This window comes from Strix aluco, chromosome 2, assembly GCF_031877795.1.
Source record: "Strix aluco isolate bStrAlu1 chromosome 2, bStrAlu1.hap1, whole genome shotgun sequence".
NCBI lineage: Eukaryota > Metazoa > Chordata > Aves > Strigiformes > Strigidae > Strix > Strix aluco.
In genome coordinates, this window is record NC_133932.1 from 57932417 (window position 1) to 57955044 (window position 22628).

The 22628-nt window shown below is 36.2% G+C and overlaps 1 protein-coding gene across 10 annotated transcripts; it reads left to right on the forward strand.

The window, feature by feature from the left end:
- The first annotated feature begins 214 nt into the window (after positions 1-214).
- On the forward strand, positions 215-21572 carry PNPLA4 (patatin like domain 4, phospholipase and triacylglycerol lipase). Of its 10 annotated transcripts, none has more exons than XM_074814877.1 (9): positions 215-303; positions 1591-1904; positions 2665-2791; positions 8402-8586; positions 11614-11708; positions 11885-12020; positions 13928-13993; positions 18628-18780; positions 20725-21572. In XM_074814877.1, the coding sequence occupies exons 2-9, from the start codon at positions 1674-1676 to the stop codon at positions 20854-20856; spliced, it is 1125 nt and encodes a 374-aa protein (XP_074670978.1). In that variant the 5' UTR covers positions 215-303; positions 1591-1673; the 3' UTR covers positions 20857-21572. The 10 variants fall into 10 exon arrangements, with proteins under 10 accessions (XP_074670978.1, XP_074670979.1, XP_074670977.1 ...); XM_074814878.1 differs by lacking the exon at positions 215-303 and adding an exon at positions 364-482; XM_074814876.1 differs by lacking the exon at positions 215-303 and adding an exon at positions 504-677.
- The last annotated feature ends 1056 nt before the right edge of the window (positions 21573-22628 follow it).

The following is a 22628-nucleotide window of genomic DNA, read 5'->3' on the forward strand; positions in this document are numbered from 1 at the left end:
AGGCCGCCAGAGCAGGCAGGCGGCCGGCCCAGGCAGCCGCACCGCCGCACTCCCAACACCGCCGGCCAGCTGGCGGTGGCGGTGGCGGTGGCGGCCCGCCCACAGTCTGCCCTCGCGCCCGCCCACGCCCCCGACATCGACCGCCCCCGGCTGCGCAGACGCAGCGACGCGAGGGCGGGGACTCTGCCGCCCCGCGAAGGCCCCGCGGGCGCCCCTGGCCCCGCCCCTCTGCAGCTCGCGGAGGCCGCGAGGCCGCCAACGGGGGAGGGAGCGCGGCGGGGGCGCTGCGGTCCGTCTCGCGAGGTTTGGCGCGAGTAGAAACCCCCCGCGGGCGGGGCGCGCGCTGGGCGCCTTGGGGGTGGGGCCGGGCGGGGCCGCCCGGGACCTGCCGCCACCCCGGAGCGGGGGCCCGAGCCGTCGGGGGCCGCTGTCGCTGCTGCTGTGCCCGGCCGGGGCCGTCTCCGGGGCCGTTCCCGAGGGAGGTGGGGCCGTTCCCGAGGGAGGTGGGGCCGTTCCGCCGCGGCCCGGGTCCCGGTGCCGGCGCTGCGTCGCGTAGGCTGCGTTAGAGCCCCCGCAGGGCCCGAGGCAGGAGCCTGGACGGGGCAAACGGGGAACGATTGGGGGTTTGATCTTAGAATTGGAAGGGACACGGCCTGCTTAAAAACCGCTTTTCTGTTGTAAGTTTACAGGTTTAAAAGACGCCGTGACTTTTCTTAATGTTGTGTTCGCTTCACTTGTCATTTGACGCTCTCTGTTACATTTAAAAAATTTGTCTCATTGTTTTATCTCTTTTGCTTGTTTATATCGGTTGTTCACTGAGCAGAAGTGGAGGGAGAAAAATCAAATTGCATTGTATCTGATGGCACACGACATGAGGCAGAAAACCTGAAACTCACTTACTTGATGGGGATTAAATTTGAAGTTGATAGTACACCTCTGAGACCTCGCCTACACAGAATCACACTGGGTTTGTTTGCACTGGTAGTCAGGGCAGTCGACAGCTTTTCATCTGAATAAAGGCATTTCCATCTGTTATTCTTCATGGTCAGAGTCTTGCTAGGTGTAAACCAGACTTACGTTTGATTTGTGAGTCACTCCTATGATATCCTTGTAGCATAGAAGATTACAAGTCTTGTCTTGTAGCAGCCAGGATGCTTGAGTGTTTCTTACTAGGGTCTTGACATCAGCAATTGGTTTGAAGTTGCGGGAAGACTCCTTGCACATTTTTCAGCTGAGGTAGAAGGAGCAGTGTATTCGCGTTGTTAATTATAAGGGACAGTTTGTTCGCTTGTTCTTTGCATTATTAACAATTTTAGTCCTTCCTGTTCCTGAAATGAACAGTTGACTTTATGGTCACTGGTGAACACCACAGCGCCAGATGGAGGCTGGTGAGAGAGGGAGCAGCTACTGAACCAAAGTTCTGCCTGGAACTGTTTCATTGTCAAGTGAATCAACTGTTAATGCATCTGTGTTTTAAGGGAGAGGATTGTGAAGAGGGCCTTGTTACAGTATCAGGGCCTTGATGTGCAACTAGCTTTCAACTGCTCTTTTTTATTTCTCGCCCCCCCCCCCCCCCATGTTTTTTAACAGGTGATGTCTAGAAGAGAGAAAGCGTCTACTTGCGTACTTCTATGATGTCCAAGCTCATCTATTGATACTGCCTTTGTAACTCCATGGTAAAACAGCTTCTGAGAGTATCAGTTTGGTTACCACGTCATCTGGATCCAGAGGTCACTTTTAAGAAAATGTGGACTGCCAAAAGTCTTTGTAGTGCTCAAATAATGTTGCTTCAGTTGAAAGAAGGCAGACTGTGTAATTGCATGTTTCCAAAAACTCGGCAGTACTGGATTGGAATTCTAAACTATTGCACCATAAGAGCGCCACATAACAGAGTTAAGTTCCAGGTAAGTGTTTTTGTGATGCTCTAGGTATAAGTGATGTGCATCAATACAGTGATAATATAATTTCTTTTAGAATCTACAGAGCTAAGCTTTTGGTCTTGCAGCCTTATTTATGAATTGAATATGCCTTAGTATATTAAGGTAAAAGGGCAGACAGGAACAAATTGCAGGAGAACCAGTGTTTCAGAATTAACCTTTTGTGTCTGATAGTTCTAAGTTGGGGAGAAACATTTTTTTTTAAATTATACTTTAGACAGTACTGCATGATAACTGACAGGCATATTAGTTAAAGTGACAACCGTTTAGCGAAGAATAGGACCAGAGTTCTCTGGAAAACTTTTTACTAATGCATATTGCACAAAAAAGGGGAAAAAAATACAATTTTTATTGGATTTGTAAGGGATGACAAAAGCATAAGAGCTTGATTATAAAAAAATCCGTGGATATAAACAAAAATAGTGGGAAAGGACACAAAATTAAGGCTAATCTTGGGCACTGATAGTTCCAAATGGCAGTGTTTTTCTTTTTCTAGATGTCTTAAGCTTTTATCTTTAAAATAAAAGTTGCAGCATGTGGGAGAGAAATAGTGGAACATTGTGGTTTCAACTAGTTTAGTGGAGGCTAAGCAATTGAGAAATTAATCTAGATGGTTTTACAACTATTTTAATTAGCTTTATTAATCTGTTATAAGATGAACATGATTTATGCTTAATTTGCCTGTTGCTTCTCTTTTTAATAGTAATATTTGGCTGTATGATTGTAGGTTTCCAAGGTAAATGATAAACAATCAGTAGCAGATACAAGAATGGCTACTAGTGCAGAGGGAACTAAAATAGCTGCTGGAAAAAGTCCCAGTGGAGTATGTGATGGAAGCCAACATTTATTAGAAGGTATTGAATCTTTTGCCACTCTCTCCTTAAGAAGTCAGCCTTTCCTGTCCACTCTAGACATCTTGTATTAGTGATCAAGATGGTCTAAACTCTTTAACTTAAAAGTTTTGCATGATGTGATGCAATTATTTTTTAATTTTAAGGGGATTATACACAATATTTATAGTTTGCAAAGACTCATGTAATTTTCCTAAGTGTCTTAATGGCTGATTGGATATGCGTGGATTATTTTATATTATTATTTTAATTTTTTTTTTCTTAAATATCATCAAACTCTTACAATGCTTATTTTGTGTGACTGGATAGGTGGAAAACGTGGTTTTCCTGTTCTCTTGCTAGCAACTGTGGTGACTCTTAAGTAGAGAACAGTCTGTTGGATGGGTCACTGGTTTGTGTGAGCTTGTTTTTGACTGGGAAAATCAGTTTCTTGAGTATTCACTGAAGATTACCAGTGGTCTGTGATGCTAGTTAACTTTTTTTTTTCCTGTTATAAATGTGAAAAAACAAACATTCCTGTGTGAGTGGTGGTTTTGGATTCAGGTAAATTAGTAGTTACAACTATGACCTTTATTTTAGCAATGCTACCTGGCTAAACAGTTCTTTCCCCATAACTTTGCTTGTCTTGTCATTCCTAGCTAATAACTAATCCTCAAATGTGCTGTTATGCATCATACATTTTAGCTCCTGTGCTTCAGGGTGCTTGGTCATTCTCATTCTATGTATATTTAATTTTTGTTTGTAAAGGTTTTTTAGTCAGTTGCTTTGGGCATTTTCAGCTTTTGTTTGCAAATGGGATGACAGGGAGGTAGTTATGACTGGTTAAGACACTGAGATTGTACTCTGTTTATAATAATTATATTGCTCAGGAAACAGCAGTATGAGAAACTGTTGTGCTATTTCTTGTGCTTGACAATTAGGAAGACAGTACGTGTCCTGAAAAAGCTGTATTGTACTGTACCATAATTCTGTAGAGGCTTTTCTCCTTACATACGTTCTCTTATAGGTTTGCATTGCAAATGGATGAGATACTGCTGAGTAAACAGAAATGCCCCCCCCAGCATATTTTTAATCACCAGTGAATTTTTTTTTTTTTTGCAGATGTAAGAATCTTTTAAGTAGAACTCATAGGTCTATGTTTATTCTTGAATGCTCCTGCAGTATCTGTAGTGAGATTGAACAGCCCCAGTGTCCTTCTAGTTTCTTATTGTACTTTTCTTATCCTTCTGTTTTTTCTTTTAGACAACAGAGGCGTACCTATCCCCTTAACCAGTTAAAATCTTTATATTTTGAAATTTGCCTATCATGTAAGTTGACAACATTTTTGAAAAGCCATGTCAAAAGCATTTGCTTTGCCCTATTTACATCAGATCTCTATAGTGTGTGCACTGTCCAGCTGATGTGCATCTCTTAAGGTTCATTGAAATTTTTTCTTAAGGCATGCCAATATGATAACTTTGAGTTAATAGATAATATCTTTACTGGTCAGAACGCACATTAAACCCTCTAAGAATTTTTGTTTTGAAGTCTTGTGGAACAGGTGTTTCTTACCATTTCTAAGATAGCAAGATTTCTGCTGTTTGTTCAGGCAGCTGAAAAAATGTTCTGTGTCCAGATGTCACTGTGCTTCTATTTCTGGTACTCTGTAAGAAATTGGCAGGGAATAGTCATACTGTAGACTTAATTAAATTTCTCTATGTGTTCTCTTGGGAGTTGTTATAACCCTACTATTCTTTTTGATCAAAAGAGCAGTGATCTACCAGATCATCAAAGCAAAAGACATATTTGAATCACACTGTCTCTGAAATACACCATTCTAACTTGCAAATCAAGTGTTTCCATGGCATATTTGCAAGAATCAAAAGAAATGGGAAAGTTTATATTCTTATAAAAGTGAGTATCTTGGTTTCCTTTTTCTTGATTTTCTGATTTTACAGGACATTCCTTTAATGAATGCTTTCTTATCTTTTCCTCTTACTCAGAGATTCCTTTTGCAAGGTGAAACAACATTGCTTAATTGCATCTGTCAAGCAGATGGTTCCTTATAGAGCCATGATTCTTATTCATCTGTATCATCTTTGTAGATTAAGTGCTTTGTTACAGATTTGTTGTAAGAGGCCTTCAATTCAATGTACAGAACCTCCCTGCAGGTAGATTTGTTGTTCTGAATGAAGATGTTAATGTTCTGTTATTTCTTCTCTATAATGCTGATTATTTGCAATACTCTACTGATCTTAACATTCTGAACAAATGAACAAAGACCTGATTGTTCCACCCAGCAACAGATATTAGCTATCACTTAGGAGCTAAACATTACATGATTTTTAAATTAACAACTGGATAAAGCCCTGAGCAACCCGATTTGATCTGATAGCTGACCCTGTTTTGAGCAGAAGGATGTTGAGCAAGAGACCTCCTGAATTATTCTATGATTCAGTGATTTTTTTTTTTTTCCCCTCATTATTTACCCACTTGTAGGGTTGTTACATATATGGACAAACCCCATTTCTCAGTCACGCAGCTTGATGTAACCACTGGATCTGTCATCTGAACATGAATGTCATCTGTCAGTTAATGTTTGTACTGAAGTATTTTTAAATTTAGTGTATATGTGACATATACATAATGTAGACCTGGGAACTGATTCTAATTAATAAAAATGTAGTGCTTGATAACACAGCCATGCTGTTGCTACTTTTGTTTTGAAGTTCTCTTGGGGAGTCTGTAAAACTGTGCTGTATTGCATGCCATACAAGTCCAGTGGATCAAGTACTTAACTGCTTTTTGGGTTGCATTCATTTAATCTTTTTGGACTTGAAATTAGTCAACTCTTAGCAGAGTATGAGACTAGCAGCATTCTTTAACAGTATTCCTTTACTTGCAATCATAGTGTTCTTTTCTCTTTTTGCATGTTCATCTCTCACTGAATCCTTCTGTCAGTCAAGAAACTGATGTGAATGCTCATTCAATAATCTCTTTCTGTCTCGGGTAGGGAAATGAAGGAGGAGGGATAGAAGTATGGGACCTAAGTGTTAAGAGATTAACCCTCATCAAAGAATGAATGTCATGTATCCAGACACTCAGGAGAACAGTGGTTACTTACAATATTTGCTAATTAGATAGGATTAAAGATCATGGAAAAAATAGAATTTCCCCATGAAGTCTTTTAAGAGAAGGCACGGACATCTGACTTCAGTCAATATATTTTCAGCGGTTTTTGATCTGAGATTCAAATCATCTCTTCAGTTTGCATAACCTCCTTTTCTGTTCTTGCTTTAGAGAAAATGTACCAGGCAATTCTTTGTACAATGCGGTGTGATTGTTTTCTGCATTTGTAAGGATTTTTTTCTTTAAAAAAAAAATCTAATCTAAATTTTCTGTCTGTAACTATGCTTTAGACATTCTTTTTAGTTTTCATCTTCTTAGTTTTCATCTTTTTTTGATTTGTGAACATCTAAATATTTTCCAGCAGGGAGAGATTCCTTTTAGAATACTTTGTTGATGAGCCTTGTAGAATGTTTAGAAGATGGGTATATACATGTGTACAAGCATACATATGCTTGCTTTTATTTACAGAACCTTATTGTCTTACACTTGTGTTTCTAAGTTACATTTCTTAGGTCCCTTAGACTTAATTCTTGGGATTTGTGCAGCGTTATTTTGCTTGTTTATTTTCTGACCAATCAACTACATAAACGTGATCATTATGTCATGTAATGTTTCACATTAATAGTGTCTTGAGCCTGAAATCTCTTTTGGACAAAAATGGGAGTTAATTCTTCCGTGCTTGCATTTCTTCCTAGTTAATAATGCAGTTGCTTTAACCAACTTCACCCTGCTGTCAGAGTGACCTGTGACGCAAATGCATCTTTGCTCGGTAATTTGTAGAAGGCATGGAAACACCTGCAGCACTTGGTCAAACTCGCGAGAGTTTAACTAGCCTGAAAAGAAGCCATCATGGCATCTTACTTGGAAGTCTGTTTAATTTTCTTGCACTCTACTAAAAAAAAAAAAAATCTTCAAAGTAGAGTTGTGTTTGTTGTTTTCCAGTAGAATCTTGAGTAAACTTTTCTATCTTCTATGCAGTACAGTGATTTATCTTTAAAAGATCCTTTCTTTTAAAAAGTAGTAACATGTTTTATCATTTGCTTCATTGCAAATGCCTGTTTCTCACTGAGACAGCAAAAGCCAACCTCACATCCTTTCTATCCAAATGTGTTGGATATGTTACAGTTATTCCTACTTACAAGTGGATATGCAAGCATTTCCAGTGTAAAGGGGGTGAATCACAGTTGATTAACTTATGATAGTGTAGTATTTTAGCAGAATGGCTGATGCACCAAACAGTATGCCCTGGCATTATAAGATGCGCTTGCTTTCTCTTTCTTTTTTCTTTTTTTAAGAAAATATTAAACCTGGTTAGACCCATTCATGGTCTGATTTTAATCATGTTATGAGTAAAGCAGTTGAGTTTACTTATCTAGTGGTTTTGAAAGCTGTTTCTTATCTTTCATGTTATTCCCATTTCCAAGCTGAAGAGGCAATTTAAACCAAAATCTGTTGCTGTACATGTTTGCCTCTCTTCATCAGATTATTTCCAAAAGAAACATCTCATCAGCTATGTCATTACAAACCAGAAATATCAAGTATATTCCTGAGGGTACTGATTTTTTTTTTGTCACGTTTATATTGAGACATACCTAAATATGCTAGGAGTTTATTTTTAATTCAATACTAAAATAATCTTTACAGTATCTTTTATATCTATACAATATAATCTGTGCAATATCTTATTCTCATAATTGTAGTTGTTTTAAGAAACAGAAGAGCTAATAAAATGCACAGCCTAATGTTTGGTTTTTTTTTAATAAACCACCCCTAACAATCTCAATTTATGCTTCCTGTTTGTGGTTTTTTGTTAGTTTTAAAATCTGTCCTGGATACCTTCAACATGTGTGTGTGTTTTCATACATTTTGTGCTTTGTATTTTACTTTGATTTTTTGAATTCCTCCTTATTTTAATAGTGGCAACAGTAAGTTTTGTGTTTTTCTTTTCTAAACAAGAAATTACTTTAAATAGGAATGTGTCTATTAATGATTACTAATAATGCTAGAAACAAATGAGTTCTAAAGGTGAAGGAAAAAAATTCCTTTCTTAGAGAATTATATTGGGTTCAAGGCTGTGTGTGTGTAAGGGGAGTATGATGACACAGTAGCCAGCAGTTCTGTAATTAATTTGATTTTACTTTAGGTGGCTAACTGTTCCCTCTCCAACAGCATTCTTTTATCACTTTTGGATAGCTACTTTCAGTTTGTATTTCTTTGACAAATTAGATGAAAATGTGCAGTTATGTTGTGTATGGATATATTTATTGATTGAAAAAGGGATTTGTGCTAAGGAGTATATTAGAGTTGTTTTCAATTTTGGAGATGTTAAACTAACTGCTACTTGTTTGATGTATTTGGTAATCAAAAGTTTTTACTGTTCTTAAATAAACTGCTTTTTGTTATTTAGAGATAGTTTATTATGTGTTCTGTGCCAAAAGAATAAATGTATGTTATAAGATAAAATTAACTGATCCTTTTTCTGACTGTGAAACTTTATTTCCACAGCAAAAATGAAACATATCAATCTGTCATTTGCAGCTTGTGGTTTTCTGGGTATTTACCACTTGGGGGCAGCAGCTGCTTTTTACAGGCATGGTAAGAAGTTACTGAAAGTTGTGAAAGCTTTTGCGGGAGCTTCTGCGGGATCACTGGCTGCCACTGTCTTATTAGCGGTACCAGAAAATATAGAGGTAAATTAATAAACTCGTAGGTATAGGACATGATCATTTTCAAGGATATTTTTGATATGATCATCTACTATTAAGTTTTTAAAAATATTTTGGTTCTTGTTTTTCTTCTTGCTTCTTGTGAAGGAGCAGGACTTGTATATATTTTCATTAACAAAATCTGTGACTCATGGGCAAAAATGTTTGTGAAACAAATATTTCTTTATAACAAAAATCTGTCATATGAACTCTATATTTGAAGCTACGTAAATATAAATTTCACGTGTGTGAATGTTGAGTTTCATGCAACCAGTGATACTTTAATATACCAAAGTGTGTATGTACTTAATCACTGTTCACTACCAAGCTAATACTTGTTTCCTTGGCTAGAGGTAGGCTTTGTTAAGCAAATGCATAGCACATCCTTTCATCCTTTTGTGAAAGGAGATGAAAATGGTAGATGGAGTATATTTTCATAAAGCTGAAGAGCACCACGCACCAGCTCAAATTTTTTCCTTGTTGTCTGTGCTCTATTAGACAGCACAAGGAAGTGTCTTGTGCACCTCCTTTAGTCTCAGTACAGTTCAGGATGTAACAGCAGTAGCCCCACCGTGAGCCAGGAGGGATTAACCCTCACAGCATTCTGTTCTGACATGCTGCATACATTTTATTCATTATGTTATATTGTTTAAATGGAAAATTGAGAGCTGTTTTTTGGGGGGAATAATTATTCCTAATTCTTACAGAATTTAGTAAAGGCAGTATTGTGTACTGAATAGAATTAACTTTTCATATCAGGATAACTATATTTTTACCTTTATAACATTTCTAACTTGAAGTATTTTGTATACACAAATATAACTCTTACATCAGTTAATTTTTTTTTTTTTAAATTTCTTTGTCCTCCCCCCAGAGATGACTGTTAGGCAAGATATAATTAGGACTTTCTCCGTCTCCTAGTCTGAAAGCTCGCATACAACCTTTCCTTATCTTGGACAGAATGTAACACTGAGAATTTGTTGTTTTAATTGTTGCTGTTCTAGTATGACAGTTTTCAAATGTCCTTCTGTTGTATCTTGGATTTTTGTCACTGTTGAAAAGGCAAGGGACTTGAGAATTCTAGGGAGGCTTATAGAGTTATAGGTAAGTACCTATTTATTTCAAAAGTACCTTGATCATTTTTAATACCAAGCTTGCTTAACTCAGTCAAGTAGTTACAATTTCTAAATGTGTCCTCAGTCACTATTTAAAATTTAGATGGATTGTTTAAAGCTTCTAGCACTAAAATTATAAACAATTCATAGCTGTAATAAGTTGTCCCTTTTGGTAGCGAGAATTAAGAGTCTAGGTTATGGTCTGTTCTTAGTACTTGCAATATGGAAGGTAGTTTTCTGTCGTTAACCTAGTTTTGGATTCATCCAGCTCCCTGTTACTCTTAGCTCCCCATGACATTATTAAAGCATCTTAGATATAAAGATCATAGTTCTGAGGTGCTTCTATGTAGGGTTTTGTGGGTTTCTTCTCTATTTAGAAAGAAGTGTCTGAATGTGCCTCTTTCCAGCTGATTGACTACAGAAGCCTAACTGTCTAATATAGAATAAATTCAAGACTTGATGCATATAACTAGTTTGATGTTTTTGAATTGGCTTGGAACTGGCAATGGCAAGTAATTCATAGAGTAAAGGTGCAAATCTAACCTATGTGAAATGAACTAGCACAAATCTTTACAGTGATTGTTGCTTTAAGAGGTATGGACCTCTTAACGAACATTTTCAATACATTTATTCAAAGGCCATGTAGAGAAAGTGGGTCCAAGAACTACATTTCTGTCTTTTGCTTAGGTGAGTGCTCTGTTGTACAAGTGATGTGAGGAAGTTAAACTGCTTCAGTCTGCTTGCTCCTGATCTCATACTAATCCTCTCCTCAACTCTTTCCTGTTTTTCTTTCCACTGAATTCTGTACCCTCCTTAGTAGGGCACATTCACTTCTCTTTGTTTCCTTTTTTTTAAATTATTTTCTTAGTCACATCAATCATTTATTTTGTTACTAGCAACATACTTCCTTCAGGAAGCTAATAAGCCAGGAACCCCAAACTATCTACAGACAGATGTTTTACTCTGTCAACATGTGGTTATATAGGTGAATATTGATATATTATTGAGTACCAATTTCAGAAATTTGCATAAGAGTGGATTTATTTTTTTCCCAAGTCCCTAAAATCATTAGAGAAGTCTGCATGTAAGGATAAAAAAGGAATATGAATACTGACTAGGGAGTCTTAAGCATTCAGAATCATAATTCGTTGTTTCGGAATCTTTTTGCTAAAAAGTAAATACTACCAATTCCTTTACTCTCCTTTTGGAGTTCTTATGGCTCACACTTCAAGCTATTTTTCTGCAGTCATTAACACTAGGCATTTCAGCTAGCGTAACAGGTTCTCTGTGCAATTGCACCTGTTGCCTGATTTTCAACAGTGTCTTTTCTTCCTGTGTCGTCCATCATAGTTTTCCATTCATTAAATACTTCCATAGTATCATATTCATTAAATATGTGTATTTGTTACTAGCATGGTTTTTGCATTAGTGAGAAGAAATTGTAATAATTGTAATTTTTTAATGCTTATAGGCATCTTAAGGTACTTGTGTCTGGTTTTAGTACTGAAGTAATCTTTAAAATAAAAGGTGGCTTTACACTTGAAATACAGATGATCATTCTTGTAATGGCATGGTTCAGAAAACTGATTATTTAGAAGTGGTAATATATAGAAAAATACCTTTTAACTTTCCTTGAGTAAGTGGTATTCTTGTAAGGGTTTGTTATTATTTTTTTTATTAGGGAACTTGTTTTCTTACAAATTAGTTCTTGTAAAAGGGTCAATGTTTGGTTACACATATCCTGTTACAAACCAAGCACATATGAGAAAATATTTCAGTCTGATCTTATAGCTTTCTATTGATTAAAGCTTTAGCTGCTAGTATGTTTTAGATACCACAGTTGAACATACTTCTCATAACTAAAACATCCTTAACAGTGAATTTTTTTAATTTCCAGAAATGTAAGCAGTTTGCCTATGGATTTGCAGAGGAAGTTAGAAAATTGGACTTCGGTGCTGTAACGCCTGGTTATGATTTTATGAAAACGCTTAGGTACCTAAATGCATCTGTAAGATCATTTTTGTGTGAAGCTCTCTAAATGAAAATGGAGAGTGTGCATATTTTTTCTATACTGTGAGGCGCTCAGCACTCTTTCTTTCACTCCTCACATATTTGCAAGCTTTTAATATAATGACGGTGAATAATGTTTAGCATTTTTTTTACTCTAGGGAAGGCATAGAGTCTATTCTTCCTTCTAATGCTCATGAGATAGCTGAGAACCGGCTCTATGTGTCAGTCACTAACACCAAAAATGGGGAAAATCACTTGGTTTCAAATTTTGCCTCCAGGGAGGACCTCATTAAGGTAATGAAGTTTAGTATTGCTGCTTTAAATAAAAATGCTTGAGTTTCTTCAAGGCTTAGGAGTATGTTATTAGCTGTACAAGAAATCCCTGTTTTACTCAATCCCTTATATTAGCAGTGGTGCTACAGCTATAACATAAACAATGGAAGCAGAATTTGATCCTACAGTTTCACAAATTTTGCTAAAATTTATTTTGTGTGTGTTTCCTTCATCTGTTTTTAAAGTACTACCTTGTAGGCAAAGTGTGTTTAGAAAGTAAAAGGGTAACTAATGGTTACAGTAGATGAGAATAAAATAGAGAATCTCCAAATTTTGTAACAATTTGCTGAATGTTTTTATGCCTCTTACTTCACTGATACCATTTATATTATTTGTCATCACAAAAGAAAGTAAAGGAAAGGAAGTTCAGAAAAAGTAAAATCCAACACTTTCTACAGGTCCTTCTGTGGAATGGAAATAGTGTAATGTTAAGTACCATCCATAAATTGTATTTTAACTGTTGCTGGAAAACATATCTTTTACTGCCCATCTCTTCTTTTGAATGCCACTTTTTAAAATTTGGATCAGGATTGTGTACCTAAGCTGATATGAAATGGTAGGAGGAACTCAGATGCATGTGAAACAAATGTTCTTTCCAGTAATTGATTATACCTTAGTAGAGGACATCATAAGATACTGCATAATAAGGGAGGAAATAGAATAAGAAGAAAATCCTTCTTTCCCTGTCCTTGTGGATGCTTAGAGTAAATAAGAGCTTCTTTATAATTAACACTTAAAGAAAAAAATCACATTTGTTAATAAAATCTCAAAGTATGCGTTGGAAGTTTGCCTTCAAAGTATCATTTTTTAAAATCTTGACCCTGTCATATTCTACATGGTAAATCAGTTCTCAAAATTTATAGGACTTAATCATGCAAAGATAATTATGCAAAAAGTCTGTCTCAAATTATGCACTGTTATTTCTAGCTATAGAAGCCAGCAGTGACAAACATGGAGATTATTATTCTGTATGCTTGTGGTTCACTCTTTTTAGTGAAATCTTCTAACCTGAAGACAATTAGAAGCATCAAGATGACCTTAAAATACATATATTTTATTAGTATTTCGATAGTTCTTTGTTGACTTAACCATTTCTGTTCTTTTGTCCCATATGCTAGCAGTAGAATGAGTTGGAATAATAGTAATAAAATTCCAAATAATTGCTCACTGGAATACATTCACATTGTCTGTTCTTTCAGTGCATCTTGTAATACATGTTTTTGTGCATGCCTTCAGTTATGCACGTATCATTTAGGCCGCAGTCTGAATGCAGGTGGCTGCCATGGTAGCATGAAGGGTAGGGTGGATTAGGTTATTTAACTGTACTACGCCTAGACATGATCTGCTGTGTCCCAAGGCATAGATGAAGATACTGCTGGGCAAACAGTGCGTTTATAATAGCAAAACTTCTGTACCCTCTGCCAGAAATCTTTCAGCTTGCATATGCAATTAGTTTTAATGCTTAACAAGCCTGATGGTTCTAAAGTTTTTCATAATGGCTAAACTGAATATACGTTGCTACAGTTTTAAGCTTTTGTTTTCTTTTACCATTCCCAGTGGATGTGGAGAGGCAGTTAATCTCCCACTTCTGAAGTAGACTTTACATATGTGAAGGCAATCATCACATACTAGTGTTCCTAGACTTGCAGTTCTTAAGCTGGAGATGAGGGGGAAGAGGCATGATTTGTATGTTTGTGAGGGAGCTGAGCACATGACACTTGTATTTAGTTTGGACAGGTGGGACCACTGAATTACTGGTATATTACTTAATATACATAAATACATATGAAAATTTGTATTGGTTCAGAATTACTTTGTTGCATTTTCTTCAGTTTTGTTCTCTATTCTTTCTGCTTTCTTTTCTCTAGGTCCTGCTAGCAAGTAGTTTTGTACCAGTATATGCAGGAATTAAGCCAGTGGAATATAAAGGAGAGGTAATTTTTCAATAGTTACCAACTTTTTTTTTTTTGGTGTAAGAGCATTCTTCATTTATGATGTAATTATTTGATCCTAAGGGAAAGCAACTGCAGTACTATGTTTTGTAGAATAGTTGTTTTTTCTGTTGATATTGTAGATTAACGCTGTGAAAGATGACATGATTTTTTTCATGTGTTTCAAAAATTGTGGCTGCTGAGACTGAAATGATCTCTGTAGCATGAAGCTGTTTCCTAAAGATAATGTCTAATGCTTGCCATGAGAAGAAGCTTCTCTTAGTAAAGATGCTTCTCACGACAAGCTGTGTTACCAGCTCTAAACTGGTTTTTGCAATTTAAAGGACCACCATTCTGCTTTTCTGTTTAATGGAAGGAGTAAGGGAGATCTTGGCAGATTGGATGCTGCTGGAGTACCTGTGTGGGTTTACATATGTGTTCTCATGTTCTGTACAGAATTACATGCTACTGGCATGTAGGTACCTTCAACTCTCTTACCTCTGGACAAGCATTAAAGAATAATTTTTTTTTTTCCCCCTGTAGCACACAGCTACGAAGTTTTCAGGGGTGTACACTACTGTAAGAAAACCTTTTCACAGTTGCCTGTATTTGGTTTAGCTTCAAGAACTTTTTTTATCTTTCTTACATGTTAACAATCTAGGAATAATTTTGACTGTTTAGACTGGCTGTAATTACTGGAAGCATGAAAATAGCCATTTCTTTCTTTCTGAGAAATCCTACATGATACTTTTTCCTTTATTTCCTCACATGGGTCCAGATGATGCCTTTAGAATATCTATAATCCTCACAGCCACCCTTCCAAAAAAAACCCCACAAAACCATTTGCATTTGTCTCTAGCAAGAGGGAGTTGGAGTTCGTTATGTCAGAAAGCTTGTCAGCGATATGGCGATGCATACCAGTTAAAATATTTGAAGGCTTTAAATCAGTATTGCCTGACTGAGTTAAATGGAGACTGCTTGCCACTTCCCCGGGGTCTAGAAATTTTGTTGGTTGGAGTCTTTATACGTTGTTTATGCAGTTCAAAGGACATACATGTATGTTTTAGGTTCATTCTGCCATTAGTTAAAGGGAAGGAAGTGTCATTAAATTTCTTGCGGTGCTTTTTCAATTAAGAAATTGAAAGGTTGGCTCAGAGTTTTGTCCAAATTTATTTAAAACCCATTCTACTGGATGAACACTACTATTATGATTTGTATAGGTATTGTAGTATTTATTGAAACACCTGCAGCCTCTTTCTAGTGGACTTTTCTCATTCCTGCCTAGCTTTATTTTTTTACACTCAAAAGTAAAATCAATGAATGTTTCACACAAACTGGTTTTTCTGTTACTTGAAAGCTTCTTAACCCCAAAGTTTCTTACTATTCTCCTTAAGTGAGATTCAGAAAATGCAGTTTCTGGGAATGAGGTTGCTTTCATTTATTGTTATTTGTTGGAATGATTAGTTCTGCATATCTGCACTGAATTTTCTCATACTCTGCAAAAAGTACATTTGTGGTTTGGGGAGTTTTTTAAATTTTTTTTTTTTTTTTTTGAGAAAACTGTTGCTTGTAAATGCATGTGACTTCTATTCTTTAGTCCAAAACATTTAGAACAAAAACTGTAGGATCTCTCTTGCAATAGTATTTCCTTGTTTTGGAGTAGTGGGTAATGAGGATATGTGAGTAGGTAATAGGGGCCCTAAAGCATACATTGTAGAGCCAGATACATGGCATGTAACCCCATGATCCAGACATGATAAGCACTGAAGTCGGTAAGATGGATTGGATATTGATTTGGCTCTGCCAGGCCACCTACCATATTAGCATCATATTCCAAGTTTCCTGAAAGCTTTACTGTAACAGACCAATGTTCTGTCTGTCTGCATTTATGCTAGTTCCAGGAAGTAAATTCCTTAGGCCATATGGTCCATGGCAGCATGGAATCAAGCTTACTCCCTGCTAGCTGCTCGAGTCTAGTGGCCTTATCTGTGCTTCAGAACAGTTAATTTGGATCTTCTCTGGGCTACATATGTCACCTGCATATATATATATCTGAGAGTGTTTTTAAAATGTATTTCAGTATGTTATCTGAGGTAAATGGTGCATGACATGTAAGGAAGTATGGTGTACTTTTGTTGGAATAGTATCAGAAAATAGCCAAACCTGTTGCTAGCCTGTCCATACTGCCTGTAGAGAGTGAACCCTAGGGTAAACTGTTTGCAGCATTGCACTTTAGTTTTCTTTTTAGGAAGAATAATTTTTGGGAAGTATGTGGTTCACACTGGGATTAGCTTGCATACCTGTAGTATGCATGCTTGGATAGGCTAGACTTTTGAGGTGAATAAGCTAAACTGCATGGCAGCATCGATACAACATCAACCTGTTCATAGCATGCTTTCTTCTGGTTTGATGAGCCTAAAAATAATCTGAAGGAAAAGGGAGTGTAAGATAACATCTGAGAATTTATAGTCTGTTAATGGCCTTAATCAGTTTGGGCTAGTTTATTACCTGGGTTAGGGATTTAGGGTGCCCTTGGACTAGACTTCCAGTAACATCAGGGCAAATTTGCTCCATGTGAAAGTATCTTTCTTTGAGTTGGTTTAGTGTCCTCTAAATCTCTGGCAAGGTTAATCGATAAGCCAGATAAAGATCTGCAGATGATTGCGTTGACTGTATCTGATGACTTTGTGTCACTGTAGTTCTTACAGAACAGCTTTGTAAAAACCATCTACTGGTAAATGGGTAGATTCTGTTTGGTTCAGCCCACATCCTCAATTTCATTGTCTGATTTGGTTTTCATTGCACATTATTTCAGAACTTTGTCTTTGCACCGTACTTCCAAAAGAAAAACTGGTTCAGAAGTTACCAGGAATTTGTCTCATCAGCTAAGAAACATATTTCAAGAATTGGTTAATGGAATTAAAAGAAGCTGGGGCATTACATCTCTTTATTTGCAACATGTAAATGTTTTATTTTAACTATGTAACAAGAGGGACTATGGAGCTAAAATATTTTTGACTGAGAAGCGATTTTTCCCAAATGCTTGAAAGAAAATTAAATGGCAGAGGACACTTTGGGCAGGAATAACAATCTACCAGAGATAGTGCTTAATAAACAGTATTGCCATTGCCTTGGTAAATGTTTTGATTTTCAAATAAATATTGAAGTTACATAGAGGAGAGGGGGGAAAACCTAAATAATCAGAATTTTTAAAGTGGGAGAACTTTTAAGTGGTAAAAGTACTAAGCTAGACTTGTGAAATACATTAACAATGTAATCTGTTACAGTGTCTTTGACGTGGCTTAGACAGGGACTCTGCTGCTGTTTTCACTGTAGGAATCACAACAAAAAGCTACTTAGTACTCAAGGAACACTGCATATAAATCAATAATAAATTACTATTTATAGACACACAAAAAAAAGCCTTGGTGTTAAAAGTTTTAATGTGTGTGGCAGCTTTGCTCACAGTTATCACAGCAATGATGTAAAGGAATTTGAGAAATCAGAAAGATAGCTTTAAATGGGTTTGGAATTTTAATTTTTTTGGTCTCTCTTTCTAAGGCAAAACAATCTCAGTCCTAAGCATTGAGAATGACAATTGAGAATTATAATTAGTGAAGAAGAAAGCACTTTTTCAGCATAACTCAAATCAGATGTAAATACCTACTTTAGGGTAAGGTGAATCATGGGCTAGAAGTGTTTTCTGTTCGGTGATGATAAAGGAAGTGTAGCATGACTAACTGACTGTATAAAGTTTGTTGAGAGGCATCTGATCACCAGACCTCATGTATGATGTCAGTGAATGCATCTAGCCAGTACACTGATGTCGAGTTTTGGCTTATGCATGTAAGCACAGAAAGAAATATGAATGTATAAAATATATTGGCAAGAGATGTGACAGCTGTCCCTGCTTATACTGGAATGGAATTTGGCTAAGGTGCCTGTAAAGATCAGGCTCGTTCACCTAGACTGCCTATAGAACCAAGAAATACGTGGGGCTCTGCAAGAAATTAATTGGTTGCTTTTGTTTTTCTTCCTCATTCTTTCCTATACTCAACACTTGTAGCAGACTTGATGTATGCTCCCTCTTAGGTGCCATAGTTTTTCAGCTCCCTCCCACCTTTCCCCTCCGCTTTCCAGCTATTGCTGTCTTGGGTTGTGTATGTAAGATAACAGGAGGCTCTAGAAGAAAGAGAGAGACATCATGTTTGGTTTAGCTTGTGCAGTCAGATTGTCAAGCTCCTAGTTTCAGTCCAAGTAATGTTTTAGAGGAGTATACGTTACCTGATATAGTTCACCTGTAATATTAACAATCTTTTCATGTATGTGTTGAGAAAAATTCTATATGGGGCATTTTGTTATTAGATTAACTAACAAGCCTTACCAGTAGCTTGATAAATATATTACACACATATTTACACATTATATCAAATGCTCATTGATTAAACACTGTTTGTACCTTGTCAGTTCCTTGATTTTTATGTCTCATACTCAAGCTTAGTTGTGGTATTTTGAGAAGAAAACTTGTGAGTTTTCTTGAGGGTGGGGTGGAGGAGGCAGGGACAGGAAGAATGAAATATTCAGTTATGATCATACTGTACTAAGGTTACTTTGAAAATATTTCTGTTTTCCAATAGAAGTGGGTTGATGGTGGCCTTACTAATGGCCTTCCTATCTTGCCTGTTGGAAGAACTGTGACGATTTCTCCTTTCAGTGGTCGATTAGATATCTGTCCACAAGATAAAGGACGTGTGGATCTTTATGTTAAACTTGCAAAACAAGATATAATGGTAAGTTGCTTTTTATTAAATAAGTTCAGAAGAAGAAAATGTTGTGCAGTTAAGGTTATGCTTATTTTTAAGTGTCTATTTTGTGCTTATATATCAGTTTAAGTAATGTTTTGGCATTTTCTGTTTTGCAAATGGAGGGTAAACTTTTTCTTAAACACAGAGGAAGGAAAATGTAAAATAAAGAAGAAAGGTTGGAAAGAATTGATGTAGTACAAAATCAAGCAAATTATCACAGACTGTTCAATGTAAATTATCTAGGTTTGCTTTAAGTATCAGGCAGAGTGTTTATAGGAAAAAAAAAAAAGTAAACGGAGACTTCTGTAGAATACCTCAGGAGAGGGAAACTCCAGAACATCCCTTCATACTTATTGAAATCAGCTGCTCTAACTGAATTTAAAACGCAAGTTTAAGTTATACAATTGAAATGGTGTACAGTGACTTGTCATCTCATTGCTCAAGAGAGTTTGTGAGCATTTGTGACCACAGTGCTTTTCCAGAAGTTACTTTGTTACATCTTACAGAAACATTTCTGTGTCTTGAAATATAGGCTAAGACTGATTTTTATGGTCTCCTTTTCATCACTTATATTTTTGGTTTTGAAAGCTTTGTCTCACAAACTTTTAACCACAGTATTGCTTCCTTTGACATGATGAAAGAAAGTACTGAATAGTGGTAAACCTGTCAACAAAACTCCATTAGAAAGAAAAAATAAAGATTGGCAATAATTGGTACTTTTTTTTTAAGTTTCTTTTAGACAGTTCTTAATATGTTTTCTTAATTTGAGTAAAATTAGTGTTCTGTAATGTCACCGTAATTTGGACTAATTTCTGAATCTTTATAATGTTTCCCAGAGAGATTTTAAGCATGGTAGTGCTTGGTAAATGATCATAAAGTATGAGATTACTGATTTAATATATATGGAAAAAAATATGCAATTGCTTACTGTGTATTTATTGTGATTTGTATTTAATATCTAGTGTATCTAGAGGAGGAAAAATGAGCTGGTGATTAGATTAGAGATAGAAAATTAATTGCAGAGTTACTTCTAGGGTCATGCAAGTGCAGACTTATGCAGTATCTTAGGCAATATTTTAATCTATTCCATTTGAAGCACCTTTGGCTTTTAGAGCTGTAAAAATGTACAGTAAGAATACATTTTTTAGCAATATTGTAATCTGCATAAAATCAAGAGTTATATATCTTCATTTATCTGTATTGGAATGTGAACAGTTTCCTGTCTCTGAACCTCCTCTATCTATTAGTGTCAGAATTTGAATAATTGCTTACTTCAAATAATGAAGATGATTTTGATATTGTTTTGCAAAAATATGTATAATAATGCAGCTAAAATATTAATCATATAAATGAAGTGTTCAGAACATTAGTAAATCTAATTATATTTTTAATTTTGTTGTAAACAATAACGTCTGTATTCAAGAACAAAGTTCTGAAATCTTTTTACACCATCAAAGTGTCCACTTGAGATGCTGAGTAGTTCTTACTTTGTTAGTAATACAAGCTACATTTATACACATATGTTAAACATTGCCTGGGAAGGTTCCCAAGAATGTGGTTGTTTGCACTAGTAAGCTGTCAAAATATTTCCTTGCACAAGTTTAGCATGTGCCAGCTACTGCTTTGCCAGACAGGTCTGGGAATGTTTCCAAAGTTAAAATGTTTCAGAAACTTTGGGCAGTTTTACAGGCAGACAGTCTGTCTTGGAGGCTGTGAGTTTAACAGTGTTATGCAGACCGTTTGTGCCAGTTTGTCTTGGCGCTCAGCAGCATACCTGGACATGGTTAATTTACTAGTGTAGACATAGCCGTGCTGGTCTTTTGGTTTTACATATGTTACGTGAAACAGATGACAGAACAGATAGCAACACTGTCAAGTCTAGATAAGTTGCTTTAATAAACTAATTCATAGTTTCTCACTCTGTTGCAGCTGTCTTTGGCCAACCTAGTAAGACTTAATCAAGCTTTGTTCCCACCAAACCAGAAGAAAATGGAGTTGTTGTACCAAAATGGATTTGATGATGCTGTACATTTTTTACTGAAAGAAAACTGGTTTGAATAGATGGCACACAGAAAATTGACAAAACCTGATGTCTGTCAAAACACAGCTACAGGCATCCTACAGAATTGCAGAGATTGCTGTCCCAATTCCTGTTCATGAAAATAAAAATTCCAATGAAATTCCATCTGCTTCTGCTGAGAAAGTATCAGTATGAGAAAGACCTCTATAAACATGTCAGAATAGGAATTGTACTTGCCTGGTATTTGTCTTGCTTTGAGGAGATTCAAGCTAAACTTGCTTGAACTCAGTGTTTTGCTTCAGCTGAGGACTTGAGTGTGCGGTTTATAAAAAGCTCGTGTTGTCATAATTACAGAAATTTGGAAAAGTCTATTTCAGTGTTATTTGAGAGACAAGTCGACATTGTACCATGAAAAATTGCAATCTGTATTGTTCACTTAGTAATTGCGCATACTAATTGGATGCTTGCAATATTGCTGATCTAATACGTATCTTGCAATTTTCTAAGGGACTTGAACACTTAGCACTAGCCACAAGAAATTAAATATTTGCACTCTTATTCTGATATATGTATTTTTTAACATTAAAAGTTCTTGCCTTTTTCAGTGAATGTGGTCTTCTAAAATTTGAAATACTAGTTGAAATTTGTAAAAGAAGTGTAATCTTTGAACGTAAAAATATCTTGTAAAGAAGGATGTAAGACATTGTTATATTAATTATGTTTTCTGCTAAAATTTAATAAATATATTTTCTTGAAACTTTTGTAAGAGCTCATTTATAACTTTCTTGGAATGCTATAACAACCTGATTATCTGAAAAAAAAACAGTCTGTTGGAGAGAAGTTGAAGTGAGTCAGCAGCAATGAACTCAGACTCTCTTATATCTTGCTGTTTTACCATTCACCTTGCATTGACTACCTTAAGTGCAAGTTCAGGAGTTTCAGTCTTAATGCCTAAATGCTAAAATCCACAACTGTTTATTTAAAAGCAAACAGTGTTTGTTTTTTAAGTTGATTTCTCAGTGCTTTAAAAAAAAAAAAGTGGAGATTTTGTTTAAACATGTATGAAATTATAGAATTCCCCAAAACTGACAGAAAATCTGTGGAGGTGAGAAATAAGATTAAAAGAAAAATTTGCTATAGTTGTTTGAAAGCCTCTTCAGCACATAACCACCAGGTTTATATTCATATGTAGATTGTATCAGATTGGGATTCATGTGGAAGGGATTGAATTCTTTTATTACTGTTATTGATAATGAAATAAAAATGATGATGTAAAGCACCTTTAGTTTTAGAATGGCAGCTCTTTCTAGATGCATGAGGTTCTGTATCGATTGAAAACAAGATAGCTTGCATGATTTCCAGATCTGTAGGACAGCATTTTTGCATGTAAAACTGAAATAAATTCCCCTTGTGCTACCAAGGCACCTGTGCCTGGCTCACTTGAATACTCATTTACACAGAGGATAACTTTCAGCATGAATAGAAATAGTAGATAATGCTATTAAGAAATTCTCATCTTTCACACTGATCTGCTATTGCCTAAGTGTCTGATTCAGTGGTAATACCTGTTTTGGCACACTGGTGGAAACTTGAAACAGCTCTTTCTCATTTAGTGTTCTGGGGGCTTGGAGCTACGCAGAAGCTTTCAGAAACAGTGTACGTTTTTAATCAGTTACCTTTCTGAGCAATAACAGCACTGCATGTATTTAGCGAGCCTGTACAAAGCTTGTTTATCTGGACAAAGTTTTTTAAGAGTTGCTTTTAAAGGAGAAGGTTATTAAATGCGAAGTTCATTTACTGATGACGCATGTTG